Source organism: Coregonus lavaretus, assembly GCF_964263955.1.
Source record: "Coregonus lavaretus genome assembly, chromosome: 7".
Taxonomy (NCBI): domain Eukaryota; kingdom Metazoa; phylum Chordata; class Actinopteri; order Salmoniformes; family Salmonidae; genus Coregonus; species Coregonus lavaretus.
In genome coordinates, this window is record NC_139994.1 from 57,810,747 (window position 1) to 57,830,740 (window position 19,994).

At 42.3% G+C, this 19,994-nt stretch overlaps 1 protein-coding gene across 1 annotated transcript in view; it reads left to right on the forward strand.

Annotated features, from left to right (window-relative positions):
* LOC311132597 (protein Dok-7-like) overlaps positions 1-19,994 on the forward strand; it is a gene marked incomplete at its 3' end in the record, with an annotated part of 56,304 nt that overhangs the window by 28,688 nt on the left and 7,622 nt on the right. The window contains exons 9-11 of the mRNA XM_084165849.1: positions 1,217-1,299; positions 2,456-2,525; positions 13,676-13,852. Coding sequence (XP_084021975.1) covers positions 1,217-1,299; positions 2,456-2,525; positions 13,676-13,852 — 330 coding nt within the window. The remainder of the gene's footprint in view (positions 1-1,216; positions 1,300-2,455; positions 2,526-13,675; positions 13,853-19,994) is intronic.

Below are 19,994 nucleotides of genomic sequence, written 5' to 3' on the forward strand. Positions count from 1 at the left end.
AGTGTGGACTGTGAAGGGACACCTAACGAAGAGAAGCCCATTGAAGTGCAACTGCTGGACCCTAAACTACAAGCTGGAGGCCTTCCATGTGTGGAGGTGAAAGGTAATTCAGTGTCCGTTGAAGGTCTTTATGGACTGAACTCCATGCTAACAGACAAAGCCAGCCTCTTCCTTCATGGATTCCTCTCTCCGTTTCTTCTCTTCTCTTCTTTCCCTGTTCTCTTTGACTAAAGATCCTTTCTTCTCTGTATTTCGTGGACTATTTCTCCTCCCTCTGCAAGCTGTCGATGCCTCTCTATGTTTCTTCATGCTGTATTGATTTTGAGATTGAGCTGCTTTGACGGTTGGGAGAGATGCAGAGAATGTCAACCAGTTGCTGCAGGATGAAACAGAATGTTATAAGAAGCAATATCATTTTACATTACTGTGATGGTAAACAAGAAAATTACTAACTAAATAGACCATTGTCATATTTGTCCAGCATGACCCCAGATTGTATAGCATTACTCTGACTGTTATTTAGACAATGTGGTTTTGTGGAGGTTTCCATTTGTACTGGAAATTAGATCAGGGCCACTGTGTTGGCTGCTGTGCTCGTAACAGAGCCATCCCCATGAGTAATACAGCACTTATCCCAACCACACTAGGGAGTTCCAGACAATGTAATGCTGAAGTATATCCTGTCTTCTGACATGTTGTGGTCTTGTAAGACGATGATTAATGTATCCCCCCCAATCGTTTCCCATCCTAGGATCAGACAGGTTACGTGTTTGGGCACTGAGAGACACCGCTTCTTCGGCTGCATTAGTTCACAGCATGTACAGATATAGGATCTTCATTTGATCACCCTGTTGCAGGAAATGTAAAATGTGTAGTGTAAAACGTGTAGTGTATTTGAGGTTTAAAAAGGCTTCTGAAGTTTGTAATTTCCACTTTGAAATTTCAGACTTGATTTTCCCTTACGAAAAATGTATCAACCCCTACAAAAATGTCCATTAATTATAATGCATGTAATAATTCACATTTCCTGTTGCTGCAGGATTATTTTCCTGCTGTAGCAGACTGGCTCAAATTAAGATCCTACATCTGTAGTAGAGGAAAAGGAAAACATGATATAAGGATATTTTCCTCACAGGCTTTACTGCAGTGTAACAGGAGTCTGTTGTGTTGTTGCACATCTCATCTCAAACACACTTTGTTTTCCTCTTGCCACCAGACAAGAAGCTGAAGAGTAAGGAGGAGAGGCGCAAAGTTGAGTATGAGACCATGGATAGCCGGGCGTTGGAGAAGAATTCAGAGGTAGGGGGCTTATGAATGGGATTCCTCACTCCTCTTACGATCATCACGCTCACATGTTTAATTCGTTTTTATTACTATGGTCCAAACTTAATGTCTATGGAAAAAAAGAGAAATACTGTATTTTTAGAGAAAGTAAGAGCAAAGATTACAAAATATCACATAGTTACTTATAACACTTTGGGTTGTTTATAGATTTTTTATAATTTATCCAGACATTTGCCATTTGCCATTTCCTTGTGACCCTGGTATTTAACATGAGTGGATTGATGAATGTCAACAATGTTTATGTGATATGTCAGTACTGCTCTTATACACAATGGTGGTCTTAAGTGACAGTCCTTCTCATCTTAAAGATACACTCTGGGATCTTAAGCACAAGAAATGTGTAACATATTGCACAAATTGCATTCGGAACATATCACACAAATTGAAAAAATTCTTATGATATTATACGAATTGCTACATTTGTAACATATCAGACAAAATGGATGACGTAGTACACAATTGGATGATGTAGTACACAAGAAATGGGGACACATTTTGGCTCATGAGCACCACGTTCAAAATACTGGCTGAAATTATATAAAAGTTTGACAGTGCATCTTTAAGAACAGTTCATTCAAATAAATTACAGTTATTTTTGTGAGGAGTATGTGTGCAAAGCGAGTCAGTGTAACACAGTGTTTGGCAGCTTTGGAGCAGAACAGACAGAACGCATTGTGTAACAGCTCTACTACCTAAGTCAGGGTCTCTTACGCTTCAGTCTGACAGGAAGCAATGAGGCTGCACTTTTCCATCATGTTTTCACACCACGGACTGTAGCAAAAACCCCGGAACAACGGATTCAGAAGAACAGGCATGAATAAGCCTCAATAAGAACAAGAGACACATCAAGCTAAATGCTCCTTTCAGATTAGGTAGACAAGCCTGTGAGATTTCATTACACTCCAAATAGTCAATTCTAAATCTAACTCGAATGCCTCCCGTGAACTGTTGAGTAGAGATTAGCTTTAAGTCTGGGTTTTGGTCTGCTGTTGAAATATATATTTTTATTCAAGTTGGACTGAATTATTTTGTAATTAACTACAGCCTCAGGCTTGACTTAAGCCACCCCTTCTGAACCAGCATGTTACTTACCGTGTACTGTGTCTTTCAGCCAGAGGAGAAAAGCAAGTGTGAGCTGATGGGCAGTTGTGGACAACAACGGTTCCTTCATGAGACTGAAGGTGAGTGCATTTAATGTTCCAGTGTTCCGTCCCACAATAGCAGGAAATGAGCGTGGAGAGAGCAAAATAATGAGGTTTGTCATTGATGTTACAGTTTGTGTTTGAATGCAGAGTCAGTCAAAACATCTTCAAAGGTTGCCCTTAAGTTGCCTCTGACTGATGAGCAGTTTATTGTTGTTTATCTTTCTCAACTGAAAATTCGGGGTTTTGGTTCTAGGCCATCAACTCCTCAGGTCAACTGAGGTAACTTCTCAATTCTCATTTGTCAATCGGAGGCAAGTTCTCTGAACTTCACCTTTCCATCTCCAGAACTTCCTGTGCTCTCTCTCCATTAAAGTGGATCATTAAAGTGGATCACCCTGCTGCTCAGAGTGTGTGAAATGACATGTTGACCGTCTGGAAAGGCAGACAGACAGACAAACAGCATCCTGGTGGATTGAGACAGGCACCAGATGTAGGGGTTAGAGAGGGCGATGAAGAGGTACAGACAGGTCTGTGACACCTAGAGTGCTCTGTGAAATTGACCAAAGGTAATAGACTCTAGTGCCTGACAGGGAACACTTCATTTGAAGAGGTCCACACTTTAGAACACCTAGAGTTCCTTATCCTGAGCAGTGTATTTAGAGAGTTGGGCCAATGCGGTTTCTGCATTATGATGCATTTACATGACACTTCAACATTCTATAGCAGCCATGCTATCTCCCCATTAACATGACATGGGGAACAATGCTACATAACTAAATGTCTAGAATTAGAACAGTATTACAAATTCTAAAACTTGGCCTAACTCTAAATATATGGCTCTGGCCTTAACTAACATCTGATGTAATGAATCATCAAGTTCTATTAACCTTTCATTGTTTTCATGTGAAAAAATAAATAGTATTACAGAATAGTAGATGAATGCACAGTAGTGCCTGTGTCAGACTAGCTTTTTGCGCCGCCAACTCAAATGAACTATTGTACAGTACAGTGAGTCAAAACTTGTTTTGTCCTGTTGTTTTACACGCTGTACACTTCTCAGGCTTCTGTCTCTGCTTCCATGTCTATTATTACCTCTGTGTGTTCGAAAATGGCTGAGCGCTTCATTCTGCCTTTGTATGTAACTCATGTTGCATAATGAGCACACATTATTGTGCTACAGCTGTGAGAACACACTCTCACACTCTACTGTTGCAGTGTCCGCATTCAACATTTCCGCAAGGGAAGTCCAGGCAGTGAAGTGTACATGACAGAGTGTTGGCCGTGATGTGAGGTGAAGGGACAGTCGTCAGGGGCACTCTGGTCACTTAGGCCGCCCACTCCCTAAAATGTCCCCTCAGTCCTTTACACACCTGTTCTGGAACTCTCCTCACCGCTGTCACACAGTGGCACCACACCCATCACTCATTCCACCACCATTTGCCTCCCACAACTGACTTCAGTTCCCATGTCACCTTGCCACCCTCCTCCTGTTGAAGCCATAACATTAGTTAGTAGTTAGTGCCCCTCAGGCATGCTGGAACTCCCTTTAGAACACAGAGCACTCTCTAGGACAGGTCTTCGGTCATGAGCACTGGGGACAGTGTTGTTTACCTTATGAAAGCATTAGCTCCCTAGCGACTGTACTTAAAAAAAATATATCCAACATCCTGTGCCATAAAATTCCCTGAACTTCTCAAAACTAGCCACCCTCAGCTCCTTATTAAAAACAAAATTACAGAACTTCTGTGAAAACATAACCTCTCACCTGGGCTTGATTAAACAAATTCCTTACCACCAGAGTAGCAGCATAGAGCCCCTGCTTAGATCATTGGCGCCGACCATTGGCACTCTGTTCTACAAGCCGAAGCAGCCAACCTTCCAAAGAGAATCCACAGAGCGGTGCTGCTCCACAAAGAGTTGTCTGCCAAAATGGCTGCCCCCCTGCTGGGCTTACTCTGTTTGAACGAAGGCTAAAAGGTCCCGGCTTCTGAAGCTGTGTGCATGCCCACCGTCGTAATGGGCTGCCATTACGGCCTGCTGTGATTCCGAGGGCCGGTTCATGTCTGATCAATTAGGCTTCAGTCCTCTCAGACGATGCCAAAGGACAGACCAGCAGAGACTCTGCCAGTCTCTAATGGCTTCTCAATTACTTTGGAGATATATTGCCCTGACACTGTTGGTGCTTAGCTGGTTAGGGGGCCAATGCCGCCATTTTGAATGATTAAAATGGAATGAAGGAATGGAATCACTGTAGAAGTAGGTAGCCTTTTCTGAGCCAATAGGGCAGGAGCCTATCTCCTGCTTCTGTAGTGTGAGGCAGCTTGATGTACAATTACACCCCCTTGGACAGGACGCTAGTCCACTAACATTGAGTTTTAGGTACTGTATCAGTATGTATGAGGGATGCTGTAGTTTCACTCTCGAGAGAAGCTAAACGAAACAGAGGCTTGTGTCAAACACTGTGTGTGTTAATAGGGAGAACGTTTAATCCTATAGTTGTAATTGTGAAACATTTGTACAGTATCTGGTGCTTTTAGATCCTAAATCAAGCTAGCTGACTTTACAGGAAAAAGTGATGCACTCAAAAAAATTAAGTGTTGGATTTACTTGACCCAGTTATGTAAACCGGTTCGACGAAACTGAATTGAGTAAATATTAATGATCGAATATAGATTACTACTAAATAGAGTTAGGTACATCTAACACGGTTGTATTGAGTAAATGCTATAAATAACGTTTTTATTAGTTCGCTTCTAAATCCTCTACTTATGTTGAATTTACCTAGCATGATTAAATTCAACTTGAGTTCAATAGTGTTTTACTAACTGAAGTGAGTCACATAAATACAACACAAGTCACTTGGTTTAGCTGACTTTATTGACTTCATTTCAAGTTATTACCAAGGTAACAGGCAATGAGAAATAAGTAATCAGCTTCACATGAAACCAAACAGTGGCAAGCACACTTGAATCAAAGTTAATAATTCCTAATCATTTAGATTTGGAAACACTACAGATCCTATTGCATACTCTGTAAAAACCTTGTTTTCTTTTTGATTGAACAGATGTACTGCCTTCAATAAACTAAAAGGGCCAGTAACATGTCTGAATTCACTTAGAACAATGACATTGTTGCCTTTGGGTGTATGTTCAAAGTATTCTTGGCAATGTACTTTATGACAATATCAACAAAATGTTGATTTTTGGAAGAATGTTAGTACAGCTCAAGAGACAGGTTTGATTGACTTCTGAAATGGCATGTAGTCCATTGACACCACCTTAAAACAGTTCAGTTTAGCTTGACATTTGTCTCGGAAATAATGTTAATTAGTCTTGCACAATAATGATAAAATACGTTTGTGAAACGGCATTGTGCACTGACACCTAATTTAAAACTGTTCAGTTGCCTTGAAATATGTGTCTTGAAAATAAAGTAGTTTATATTAAGTCAAGCCTTGCACTCTAATCCCATTCCAAAAAAATATGTCATATTTTCTCTCTATTCCAAAAATACAATATACAGTTGTAAACAAAATTGAACTCAGTCAGTCCGGTTTGGTGCATGAATGTTCGACGTAGTGCTGCAAAAGAAGGTCCACCATTACTTGGTACTTCTGACAGTCCAAAGTACCTTTATCCATGTATGATGTAATTTTCATTGCATTAGTTAGTTTTTCAGCACTTGCCCTTTTGTTGAGAGCTTGTTCCCGTCAAACTCCATCAAAACTTTTTGCATCACCTCAAATGTGTACTTCAGGGCTTTTGGGTAGCTCAAGTTTAACCAGAATATCAGGCCAAGCAACGATACACAAGCATTTGCAACATCTCCCAGCTCTTGCAGCACTTCCAACAGCCTCAACTATAATGCCACCGTCCTCTGGGGGATCGATAGCCTCTGCTCCTTCCTTTTTGATGACGTATATTCCAATGACATTGTCCTCCATTTTTTTCTTTGCACCAAGGTCAATGTCCTTACAAAATGAAAAAGCAATTAGCAAAAGTAGCAAATCAAAAGCTGAGTAGTGCATCACTTGTAAAAAAAATCTTTACAAGACTTGCAGGTTCTTCGTTGAGGTACACAATCAGTGCCTTTAGAATGCATTCCCGTCTTGTTTCGATGCTGGGGTTCTGTAAAAGACCACACGGACAAATAGTTACGAGTCTGTACACAACTATCACAACTTTAAACAACCAGGTTGGGTACACACCTTGTCCATTGTTGCCATTATGCGGCCGATTTCACACCCTGCTTCTCCCTCTTTCTTACTGAACACACTCAGTTTCATTGAGTAGTGATCCAGTTGGGACATTAAAGTCGACAGCAATGGTACTGTGGTGATGCGAGTAAATTCTGCATTTACCTGAAACATTTAGAGAAATTAAAAACAAGACTATACAAGATTATAAAAAATAATTTTTAAATGAAAAAAATAATAGTTTACCTCAGTCTGAGAAAAAAGAGCTGGCCATCTGCCTTTGAACTCTGAAATGAAGGGCATGCCTCCTGTAGGCAAAGGTTTTATCCATTTTTTTATTTTACCACCTGGTGGTTATTCAGCAACTGGATAAGCAGGACAGTAGTTAACTTCTGCTTTCAACAGCTTCTTCACTTGGTTTGGACCTGAGCTTCCGGCACCATGTTTTTGCTTGAGGGAATTGATGCTGAACTCAGGACAGCCAATGTTCCTCAGTCTTGTGCGGAGGTTTGCCATTTTGCACTTCATACTAATCTTCCACCCATAGAAGCCACAAACAGATCCCTGCTCCTTTAAACAAGGATGCCTCTTAATCAATGCCTCAGCCACGTCATCAAATTCTACACTTGAAGGATAAGCTTTGTATTTCTGACGCCAAGCCACCTAGAATGTCAGACTTCAGTTTGGAACTGGGAGTCAATAGGGTGCCATTGTTTTGTAATGCATGATCGGCCTTCTCTAGTTGGACTTCTACTTCATAGGTGAACTGAGATATGGGGAAGTCTTTCAGCCATGGTAGAGATCGAAGGGATGACACTGAATATGTAGATTCAGGGGAGGAGAGGGTGTCTGTCTGCTGATGAAATGGAGCTCTCATCTAGGCCATGGAGTTTAGCAGAATGACAAGAGCTGGCCTCTGGGGTAGTTGTTAAATAGATTACTTTGATTGTACCCTTGTCTTGTATTTCTGAAGTAGATGTCAAGTTCATGAACTCATTGTCAAACTCAATATCTTTGAACTGAAGTTCCTTTACATCAATCAAGACAACCTCCCTTGTTGGATGCAACTCAAAGGCTCTGTAGTGCTCCCTATACCATGAGGATAGTTTTCCCACAATAAAACTTAATGTGTCTTTCAAAATGCACATTTGAATAATCTCTGAGAATTCTGGCAGTGCACCAACTGATCCATGCACAACTATCATGCCTTTTTTGTAGAGAATGCCATTACTAGAGACACTATCGTGAAGGCTAACTGCAGTTATATCCCAACATTTCTGACGGAGTGTAAGTGCTACATCCTCTTTCATAACATCAATGGGGTCTGTTGAGACTCACTCCACCTCCAGTAAGGATTTTTCAATACTAGGTATGTGCATATGATAGGCCACCATTAGCTGATGTTTTGTTGCCAAGGACAATGCTATGTTTTTGAAGTTGTTTGTGTGCCCAACAATCTGCTTGAAAAAGCGGTTTGGCTTCAAAGCACATTGTCCAGAGCGTAACAAGGGGTCCGAAGAGCCTTATCATTCCTGGATAATGTTCCAGAAAATGATGTTTTGGTAGCAGTGTTTGATCTGGAAAAAGTTCCTGATATCTCTGTCAGTGCCCTGAGATTTTGCACTCCAAGTACGCAACTGACTGATCACTCTCTGTTCACCCATGACTGCATGGCCAGGCACGACTCCAACACAATCATTAAGTTTTCAGACGACACAACAGTGGTAGGCCTGTCACCGACAACGATGAGACAGCCTATAGGGAGGAGGTCAGAGACCTGGCCGTGTGGTGCCAGGACAACAACCTCTCCCTCAACGTGACCAAGACAAAGGAGATGATTGTGGACTACAGGAAAAAAAAGAGGACTGAGCACGCCCCCATTCTTATCGACGGGGTTGTAGTGGAACAGGTTGAGAGCTTCAAGTTCCTTGGTGTCCACATCACCAACAAACTATCATGGTCCAAACACACCAAGACAGTCGTGAAGAGGGCACGACAAAGCCTATTCCCCCTCAGGAGACTGAAAAGATTTGGCATGGGTCCTCAGATCCTCAAAAAATTCTACAGCTGCACCTTCGAGAGCATCCTGACTGGTTGCATCACCGCCTGGTATGGCAACTGCTTGGCCTCCGACCGCAAGGCACTACAGAGGGTAGTGCGTACGGCCCAGTACATCACTGGGGCCAAGCTTCCTGCCATCCAGGACCTCTATACCAGGCGGTGTCAGAGGAAGGCCCTCAAAATTGTCAAAGACTCCAGCCACCCTAGTCATAGACTGTTCTCTCTGCTACCGCACGGCAAGCGGTACCGGAGTGCCAAGTCTAGGTCCAAAAGACTTCTCAACAGCTTCTACCCCCAAGCCATAAGACTCCTGAACAGCTAATCATGGCTACCCGGACTATTTGCACTGCCCCCCCACCCCATCCTTTTTACGCTGCTGCTACTCTGTTAATTATTTATGCATAGTCACTTTAACTCTACCCACATGTACATATTACCTCAACTACCTCAACTAGCCGGTGGCCCCGCACATTGACTCTGCAATGGTACCCCCCTGTATATATAGCCTCCCTACTGTTACTTTATTTTACTTCTGCTCTTTTTTTTCCTCAACACTTTGTTGTTGTTTTATTTTTACTTGTTTTGTTAAAAATAAATGCACTGTTGGTTAAGGGCTGTAAGTAAGCATTTCACTGTAATGTCTGCACCTGTTGTATTTGGCGCATGTGACCAATAACATTTGATTTGATTTGATTTGATTTATGTACAGGGTCAACAACTAGTTATACTATATCTTTCAACTCTAAAATCAACTGCCATGCAGGTTCATCAGTATGTACAAGTCTCCCAACCAAAAAAGGAAGTAACCTCAGCAAACAGCTATTTTCATGCGCGTTGCCACCTATTGTCCTTTTATTTTGAAATGTGCGTTGTACCAAATGGGGGCGGTTTGTCTTATCTCCCCATTTGTATGGAAACGCCCAAATTAGCACATTAAGTTGATCAAGAGTGAACAACTTCTTAGAAATAAGCAATCCAATACAAAGTGCAAGTTTGACAGGCACTATTCCCTCAAAAAGATCATGCACAATGTCAGGGGGTACGCAGTATCACACCAAAGCAGCTTACCACTTTCTCCTGAGCTGCTGTGACACACATCTGGTGAAATTCTTTAGGTTCTGAGATTGAATGCTCCTGATTTCACTTCCTTCAACTGCACGTCTGAGCACTGAGCTGTACAAAAGCGACAGAAAAATTATCCAGAGAAATTCTCAACAAATCCAGCTATCCCATGAGCCCCAAGGTTCTGCCACAACACACTGTACTGTGCCCTTGATAAACACCCCAAGTTGTGGAATAAATATCCCTTGTTGTTCTAAGGCCACAAGATCATGCAAAAGTGGCTCTAATAATTTATTATAACCATATGTCTTTACATCGGCACTTTTGCATAACAATGCCAGATAAATTTAGGACAGTGCTGAGTTACAACCTGGTGGCAAATTGCCTATAATCCAGTAAACTGCACACAATTTGTGTTTCTTGCGAGAGGTTCCTAATGGATTGCAAACTTCAAAATCTACATACAAGCACACAGAAATTCTTATATCGTCTCCTGACAGAAACTCATTATTCTTGTGGTGCTCAACATCCTGAAAAGATGTATACTGCTGATGATTTTCAGAATGTGTTGAGTGCTTATCAATGACCTTATCAAGCACATCATTACAAGTTAACAGCTGTTGTAAGGCCCTCAGTATGGGGACATATTGAAAGGTTATGTTTGTCTTTGCTTCAAGTACATATTCAACTGGGTCAACAACATTGAAAAGTTATAGAACTTTTTGCGTTTGAAAGCTGTAGCTAGCGGGCCATCCGTTCCAATTGCTTTTAACAACGGATTCTGAGCACAGAAAGCAGTGCCTAGCTCTTCAATGATCAACTGGTCAACTTGGAGGTTGTGCTTATTGGATATATCAACAGCAATGCTGTTAGATATAGGCCCTGTTGCAGAGGTCAATATGAAGTGCAATTCCTCCAGCAGCTCGTCAATTGCTGAGCTTGGTACATGTGAGAAAACCTCAAATTTTAAAAGCAAATTTTTGCTGTATTATGTCTGGAAGGTTGTCAGTCTCTGAGCCCGTTTCAATTAACATATCTGAATCTGTCCCAGAACCAAAGTCTGTAACTCCAGATACTTCCACAACTGAGTTGTCCTGTAAGTCTTCAGTAGTACTTTTCTCTATTCCAACTTTAAAGTATTTGATAGTATAAGTGTTGTGCTTCCTGTTCTTATGAGATTTGAATGTTCCATATACGTTTGTATGAAAATAACAATTCTGAAACATGCAAGTGATAGTTTCAAACCTCTTCAAGTGGTTGCTAATATGGGAAAAGTAATCTCTCGCAGAAGCTATGACACTCTGTGGAGAAAGATGGCAGCTAAATGTTCCCAGCTCAGTACTTGCTTTAGGGTATTCTTTAGCATGAGATCTGGATAAATGACTTTTAAGAGCATTCCATGTTTTCAATCTGCTTGGACAACTGGAGTATGTGCATGGATAAGGGTGTCGCACATTCATATCACTGAAGAAGAAAAAAGAAAGAAATCCATAACATTCGAAAATATTAAAAACATGTTCTTTCCTCAACCTTTACTAAAGGCTTTAGTGCCAAACAATAGTTAGCACAGTATGTTTGAACATTTAATATTATGCAACTTCTGATATCTCTCAACCCTTTAACAACTAAAATTAGCCTAAAATTGACATGAGTCAGTCAAAAAAGAGAATCAACAAAACTACATTAACGTTAGTGTAGCTACCTAGCTAAGAGAGGACATTAGCCAGAAGATAAACTAGCATGTTATGCTATGTAGCCATTGGAACGACAGCTAGTCTAATTGAACACAACGCACCGACAAATATTATTTACACACAAGGTATCCTAAATGTATAACTATATACTGTGGAATCACTATTGTTGATTTACTTACCGAAATGCAGGTGGATGTTGTCGGATAGTATGACCAAAGATATTCACAATTGGGTGTATTTCAGTTCCGTAAATTACGTAAAATAGTGAACAGCTATAATCCTAGTGTTATCAAAAAGGTGGTATATAATGTGGTTGTCACTATAAGCGGACGACTACACGAAATTTAGGAGGATGGCAAAGGATTATCAAATTAAATTAGTAAAGAGCCAAAAGCAATGATTGCGATCCACTTCCTTTTTTACACGTGCCGTGCTCCAGACTGAGCATGTGCAGGATAGGTACGGAAAGTGTATTGGGCGCTCTTTGTCTTTCGCAATTTAAATAATGAAATTATGTCGATTCTAGTAATGTCATGGAAGTAATCCTGACATGCGACTATATTATCTAAGTATAATGCAACTGGTTTAATTAAAATGTCAAAAGTGTGTTTATTTCGTAATTGCAACATATAAATATTATTTAATACAAAACAACTTTCTGCTTTAATGCTGTGTTTGTTCTTCCAGAAAATAGCCCCTGGCTATAGGGAGTAGATACACTGACTAATGTGATTTAACAATGTTTACTCAAAAACAGCTACTTCCAGTGTTTTGCATCGTGCCATTGGTGATAGCAGATACAGAGGCTACAATAGCAGATGTAGTAACATCTTACTGCAGTTTCAGTATTTTATTGAAGCATTTAAAAGATTACATGAGCAGGGCGGCAGGTAGCTTAGTGGTTAAGAGTGTTGTGCCATTAACCGAAAGGTCGCTGGTTCTGAGCCGACTAGGTGAAAAATCTGTCGATGTGCCCTTGAGCAAGGCACTTAACCCTAATTGCTCATGTAAGTCGCTCTGGATAAGAGTGTCTGCTAAATGACTAAAATGTAAATGTAGTAATGATTTACATCGCTAACCAAAAGGTTAACACCAAATTCTGTAATAGCCCTTGAATCAGATCCTTCACAAATCCCTAGTTGTATATGTTATTTAATTCAAGGCTGGGAAAGCCGTGATGGATCAACTTATGAAAAGTGTTGGCACCTACTGTTGCTGATAAACAGCCACTGCTCTGAAATGTACATATTTTAGCTGTGGTCTATACCATTGTACGAATAAGACATTGAGGTCAATGGCAGTCAGCCAACCAGTAATGTATTCCTCTCTTTACCCTGAATGGCTTTCAGCTTTATGATAGGCAAAGCTCTTTGGGGACTTCCTCCTCTTGACTCTGTACACTATCTGAGAGCAGGTGCAAAGCATGTGGATGGAACACATTGGCTCGCTCTATTTGTCTAATTTGTGTGTTTGACAGGAAAGACTGTTAAAACTGATACAATAGACATCTCTTGGTTGTTTTACGATGTATTTTTCCCACCATTTCAACCGTTCAGCTATAAATAATGACTTTAGTACTGGGTATGTACAGATAACGGATCTTCATTTGAGCCAGTTTGCTACAGCAGGAAAATAATCCTGCAGCAACAATAAATGTGAATTGTTATGTGGATTATAATTAATTGACATTTTCTGTAGGGGTTGATACATTTTTTGTTAGTGCAAATCAAGTCTGAAATGTTTAAGTGGAAATTACAAACTTTAGAAGCCTTTTTAAACCTTGAATACACTACAAGTTTGCATTTCCTGCTGCAACAACAGGATGATTAAATTAAGATATGGCATCTGTACAGTCGGTTCAGTTGCACACATTTGCTAATACATTTTGTAGGTCCTATCAAGGACTAGTTGTTTCTATGAGACCATTGCTTTCCCCTGATGGAGACACCAACAGAAAATCACAGCAGCATGTTAAGTGCCACAAAATGGCTGCCAATTGGTCACTAATATTTAGAATAGTGTAGAGAAGTGAATTCTGGAAATAACACTCACGTGTGGGTCACTGCAGTGAGGCAGATTTTTTATATTTTTTAGGAATGCATCACATGTGCCTGCTGATAAGTCAGCCTCATTAGGCCCCCAGATGAAACACCCTGGTATTTCTCTATTGGCAGGGGCCAAGTTTGTGTTTCCGCCGGACATGGTGGCTCCAGAAAGACGCCGCGGTGATGGTGTGACCTACGTCAATATTCCCATCAGCCCCATGTCTAAGAAACAGCTGAACTACATGGAGTTGGAACATCAGGAGCATGCTGGGGTCAGGGGGACCGGCCAACACCTTCCAGGACAGAGTAAGAGCCCATTTTCTCAATAACAACCTGTCTTTGGTGGTCTGCTCTTCTGTGATTCCAATGTCTTCGGTCTTGCTATGAATTTTTCTACAGCCAATTGACATGATGTGCCTCTTGAAGTGCACATGCCTAATTGGGGAGGACAGGCTCATAGTAATGGCTGGAACGGAATAAATTCACTCCATTCCAGCCTTTATTATGAACCGTCCTCCCCTGACATGTAAGTACACTGTATATTCAAAGTGATATTGTCATCAAAGACAATATCAAGCGGCACACAGTGTATTTATTGCGTGAGCACAAGACTCAAGTGTGAACATTTGTATTTCAGACTTCTTGGTGGTTGCTCTTGGTGGTTGCTCACACTAGAACGGTAGGAAAATAATGGTAGTGCTGAGCGATTAACCGAAATGTCGGTTAATAATTCCCGTTATTAAACAACTAATTGACCGACATCAAGAACTATGTGGGACGCTGGGCTGAAGGGAGTTGTAGATTTCATTAAGCAAATATTCAACCTAGTTCAGCTCAGAAGTCAAGTCTCAAGTCTTTTAGGGCCAAGTCTAAGTCAAGTCAGAAGTCCCTTTTGGCAATGGCTTTCTGCTTGCTGTGGGTTAGGTCTATAAACCTTGTAAATTACTTGGAGACTCCCTTCATTAGTCCATACTTGTATGAAAGAAAGCACATCAGGCACTATTTAAATCAAAATAAATGTCCTTTTAAAATGTAGACAGTTTACATGAATAAAAGTAACTGTACCGGATATGAAAAAAAGCAAACATAACATTTTAAAGTGCGTGGTATTTTGTGGCAGACATTGTCTATATTTCACTTCATTCTGTCACACAAACAGAACATCTGTAGGTGAGGGAAGATAAATGACAAGTATAAATGTAAACTAAAATGACTGTCAACTGTTCAATAACTGCCCTACTAAAGTGTTCTATATACCTACAATATACTTACTGACCTGGACACTTAACAGAAACACCATTTCCTGTAACAAGTAGCGAATTACGTCCTGTGCCCTAAGACAGAGAACATTTCTGTTGCAGACAGGTTACATTTCAGAAAGATCAAGTTTGTCTGCGTTCTTGCGCTGAGCCTGGCACGATGAGGGCACATGATGAGGCCTCCATGACTAAACACTCTCTCCACTGGGGCACTGGTGGCAGGCACAGCCAACACTGTCATTGCTACCTGCTTGAGCCTTGGAAAGGCTTTTGCATGGATTCTCCAAAAATCCAAGCAATCAACTTCATTTTCATCAGAAGATACTTGAATGTAGTGAATAATCTCTGCTCTGACAGATGACTCCTTTCTTCTTGCTGATCTTGTTGTGGTAGCCAGAGAACAGTCTGGAGTTTTTGGCAGGTGGTTGTTCTTCTTCTCCACTACTGCTCTCCGTAACGGTGACTTTCCATGTCTCAGCCAAAACAAGGTCTGAAAAATGTTCATTAAATTATGTATATAATCAAGAATATAACAGGATACATTATACATGAAAACAAATTCTATTTTATTTGAATGTAAGTGGCATAGAAAACGTTGCATGTTGCAATGCATTGTACCTACCAATCAGACTCTCCTTCAATTCAGCTTTATCTTCATGTGGTATGAGGACATCATGATCAAGCCAGAACAGGCAGAAAGATGGGTCCAGCAGTGCAGCCATTATGCATACATTGTCACCAAATTGACATTTTGTTGCCTGTTCATCCGAGTGCTCCATTCTGACATTCACAAACATCCCATGGAATCGGCGTTTGAGGGACTGCTCAGTGCTTTTACTATACTGACTAGGTGACGACTAGTATACTTTTCAGATGATAGTTGAGTGACAGTACACAAGGAAGGGCAGCACTGAGTCACCACTTTCTCCCCCTGAGTAAGGTCGGTGGCCTGGAAAAAAGGGTCCAAAATGTCCACTAGCTCCAATAGCTGGCTCCATTCCCTTGATGATTAGCAGAGATCCTTGTGTCCTTGGGCCTCAAGTAGAGTATTGAGGCTTTGTTGATTCAGATTGGTGACTGCTTTAACAAGCCGGAGGATGGAATTCCATCTCGTAGACACAGCAGCAGGGATACTACGATTGGCTCCGAACTTAGCTTCAAATGCTTCTTTCAGACCACAGGTAGTATGTAGTAAGCTGCAAAGTTTAGTTACCTTAGCCATCACACAGTTTATGATTTTTGTTTCCTTTAGTCCATCTCTAATCACAAGTTGTAATGAATGGGCAAAGCACTGTAAGCGCTGTTGCCTGCAGTTGGTTTGGATAGCTTCAACATCAGCATTGTACTCTTCACCAAATTCTTCCCATAGGCTGGAGTTATCCACATCATCATCATCATCATCATCGCTTGCTTTGGGGAAACAAACTGTGAAGGCCTTTTTCATATTTGCAGCGTTATCACATATGATATAATCTAATTTATGTTTTATGCCAAAATTATCACATATTACTTCAAATGTATCACTGGTTCTTTCCCCAGTGTGTGACCCTGTGAATCTATCACAGCTCAACAGAACTGACTCCAGTTTGGGAGTTCTCTTCTCTTCCATGGCCATGTAATGGGCCGTTACTCCAATGAATCCCCTCATGGTCCTGTCAGTCCATATATCTACAGCGACAGACACTGATTCTGTCTTCTCTAGGGCACTTTTGATTGTAGCCTCTTTGTTCAGTGTTAAGTCATGCAGGTGCCTGGTCAACGTGGGCCTACTTACTGGTCTATATTTGTCATCTACCACTGACATGAAATGCCTAAAGTGAGGGTTGTCCACTAAGGACATAGGCAGGTTGCAGGAAATGATCAGGTCTTGCAGTATAGCCTCTGTTATGGCCTTCTGCCTGGGGTGGCCCTGGCTGTACACATGGACACCTGTGGTGGTCAAGAATTAGTCAATGCTGCTCTGTCCTTCTGTCCCTGCGCTGGCCACCTTTGCTTTGCAGAATTCAGTGAACAACATGATGGATAGTTGTTGCTGACTTGAGATGGAAGTACAAGGACACAAATATATATGGTCTATGGGATTTTTCAGCAGAAATGTCCAAGAAGTTGCATGCTTTGAACTCTCGTTTTATACTAAATTACTTCCTAGGACCAGGCTACAACAGAAAGTATATTAAATCCCATAGTGATATGCATATCGCTGAGATGTAATTTAATAATCTCTGATAACAAGTAGGCCTAGCTATCTGACAACCCACCTCTTAACCTTTCGAGAAATATTCGACAGTAATACATTTCCAGTTAGCTAAAAGATGACACACAAGAAAGCTAGCTATATCAAGCTGGCATCTGCTAAACAGGCTATTATTAGTCTAACCACATTGTAATGTTGTTAGCTAGCTAGCCTAACTGACCTTTCGCGGTGAGTTTTCAAATGTCGGATGAAGTTAGATGTATTTGCGGCAGCATCTTTAATGTTAATTCCACAAGTTTTGCAAACGGCATTTCGTTTTTTGCCACTGGCATTATACTGCAGGTTCTTGTAACCAAATGTAATAACGAAAGCCTCACCACCTGATGACATTGTTGCTGATTACGATTGTTTAGCTGTAGTACTACAGTGACGTACAAATGACGCAGACGTTCTAGAACGCTTTTCAGCCCTCTGTATTAAACTACTATCTCTGTGTTACAATGCCGCCTGTTCCATGTTATCTGACAGAATGCACAACAAAAACTTATCCCAGTACTGACTTGCATTGTTCACGAGTCTCTCATCTAGTCTCAAGTCAATTGATCATGAGTCTAAGTCAAGTCGCAAGTCATTTTCTTTGCGAATTAAGTGCAACTCGAGTCCGAGTCTCAGACTCGAGTTTCCATCTCTATTAATTACAATTACCATAATTCATTGCACCAGCTCGGACAGAGACTTTTTACGCCTGCTAAGTTAGGCTAGATACACACAGACCGCATGAGAGGGGAATGTGCACAACACAACGACGAGAGGGACAGAGACAGTTGGTGAAAGTATGCCTTATCTACTTTGAAGAACTAGTTAAATGATTTCGTCAGACAATTCTGCAGCATACTTAAGCAGGCTAGCCTAGATCAATTGGATGACTAAAGACAGTACAGTAGAGAGATAACGTTGGTTGTCTGGCTGGCTGGCTGGCTGCTACTGCCTGAGCAGAGATGAGAGGATGACTTTAAGGAATAAAAAATAATAAAGTAAATAAATAAAAACTAATTAATGTACAAAACTGAAATATTGTATTATTTCATAGTAATTTCCTATTTTTCTGTTGATGTCTACCTAATGTGTACCTGACAGAGGCAATGGAATATTTTCAATGTTTTGGCAATTTGTCACGGTTTCGGCCGAGGCTGCCTCTCTCCCTTGTTCGGGCAGGCTTCGGCGTTCGTCGTCTCCGGAATTCTAGCTGCCACCGATAGATGTTTCATGTTCGTTTGCTTTTGTCTGTTTGTTTCTACACCTGTTTCTGTTTTGTAGTAATTAGTGTCCTATAAGTTTCTCGTTGTGTTTGTCTTGTGTTGTGTGTGATTGTTACCGTCAGTTTGTGTATTGCTCGGTTGAGCGTTATTCCTCCACTGTTTGCTGGAGCGTTACGTTGCACTTGTATGTGCACTTCTTCGTTTTGTCGCACCTGTGTGTGCGCATAGTCTTTCGCCTTCGTGCGTATTTTGCTGTCAGGCTTATTTTGTCCTGTTGCCTGTATTTAGGCAGTATTACAGCCTTTTGGAATATCAGTCTGCTTCCTGCGTTTGATTCCTACACAACACCTACAACACGACCTGACAGAATCACACACCTCCAATATGGAATCAGCAGGAGCCGAAGCAGCACAGACAAGACTGGAAGCCCAGGTTCGGGACCAGCAAGAGCAGCTCCTGCAGATGGGGGCCGCCCTGCAGGAGGTGATGACCACCATCCGAGGCTGGGGTCCGCCTCCACCGCCAGCCGCCCTGCCAGCACCATTGGCCAGCCCACCCAGTCCAGCGCCGGAACCTCGCGGAGTCCGACTGTCTCTCCCGAGGTCCTACGACGGGACCGCAGCTGGATGTCAGGGATTTCTGCTCCAGGTAGAGCTGTACCTGGCCACAGTACATCCGGCACCTTCAGGGCATGAGAGCGTGTCCGCCCTGATCTCCTGCCTGGCCGGTAAAGCGTTGGAGTGGGCCAACGCGGAGTGGAGGAAGATCGACGCCACGACGATTACGTACACCGAATTCTCCCGCCGTTTTAGGGCGGTGTTCGACCATCCCCCGGAGGGGAAAGCGGCGGGGGAGCGTCTGGTCTTCCTCAGGCAGGGGAGGAGGAGTGCCCAGGAATTCGCACTCGAATTCCGTACTCTAGCGGCAGATGCAGGGTGGAATGAGCGGGCCCTCGTCGATCTATACCGATGTAGCCTCAGAGAGGACGTCCGTCGGGAGCTGGCCTGTAGGGACACCAGTCTCACTTTCGACCAGCTGGTCGACATGTCAATCAGGTTAGATAACCTATTGGCTACTCGCGGACGTCCTGAGGGGGGTCCGTCCATTCCATCCTCCAGCGCATCCGAGCCGTGCCCTATGGAGCTCGGGGGCGCTGGCGCTAGAGATAGGAGGAGTCGGCAGACTAGGGGGTCCATCCACTGCACCAACTGTGGTCGGGGAGGACACACCGCGGCTAGGTGCTGGGGATGGCCTCCTAGGGGAGATGACGACAGGTCCCGCACTGGGGATTCCCTCCAGGTGAGTAGGCGCCCCACTCACCCAGAGCTCACTGTTGCCCATTTTTGTATACCTGTCAGTTTTCCACAGGTAGCACCTCAATCCCAGCATAAGGCGCTGGTAGATTCAGGCGCGGCTGGGAATTTTATTGATAGAAAGTTTTGTTTAAGGTTAGGGATTCCCCATATTCCTGTTGACGTTCCTTTTCCCGTTCATGCCCTAGATAGTCGTCCGTTGGGTACGGGCTTGATCAGGGAGGTCACGGCGCCACTTAGGATGTGTGCGCAGGGGAGTCATCAGGAGATGATTCAGCTGTTCCTGATTGACTCTCCTGCGTATCCGGTGGTGCTGGGCCTACCTTGGTTGAGTACCCATAACCCCGCTATTTCGTGGCAGGAGAGGGCTCTGATGGAGTGGTCTGCTCAGTGTGTGGGTAGATGTTTGGGCGTTTCCTTAGG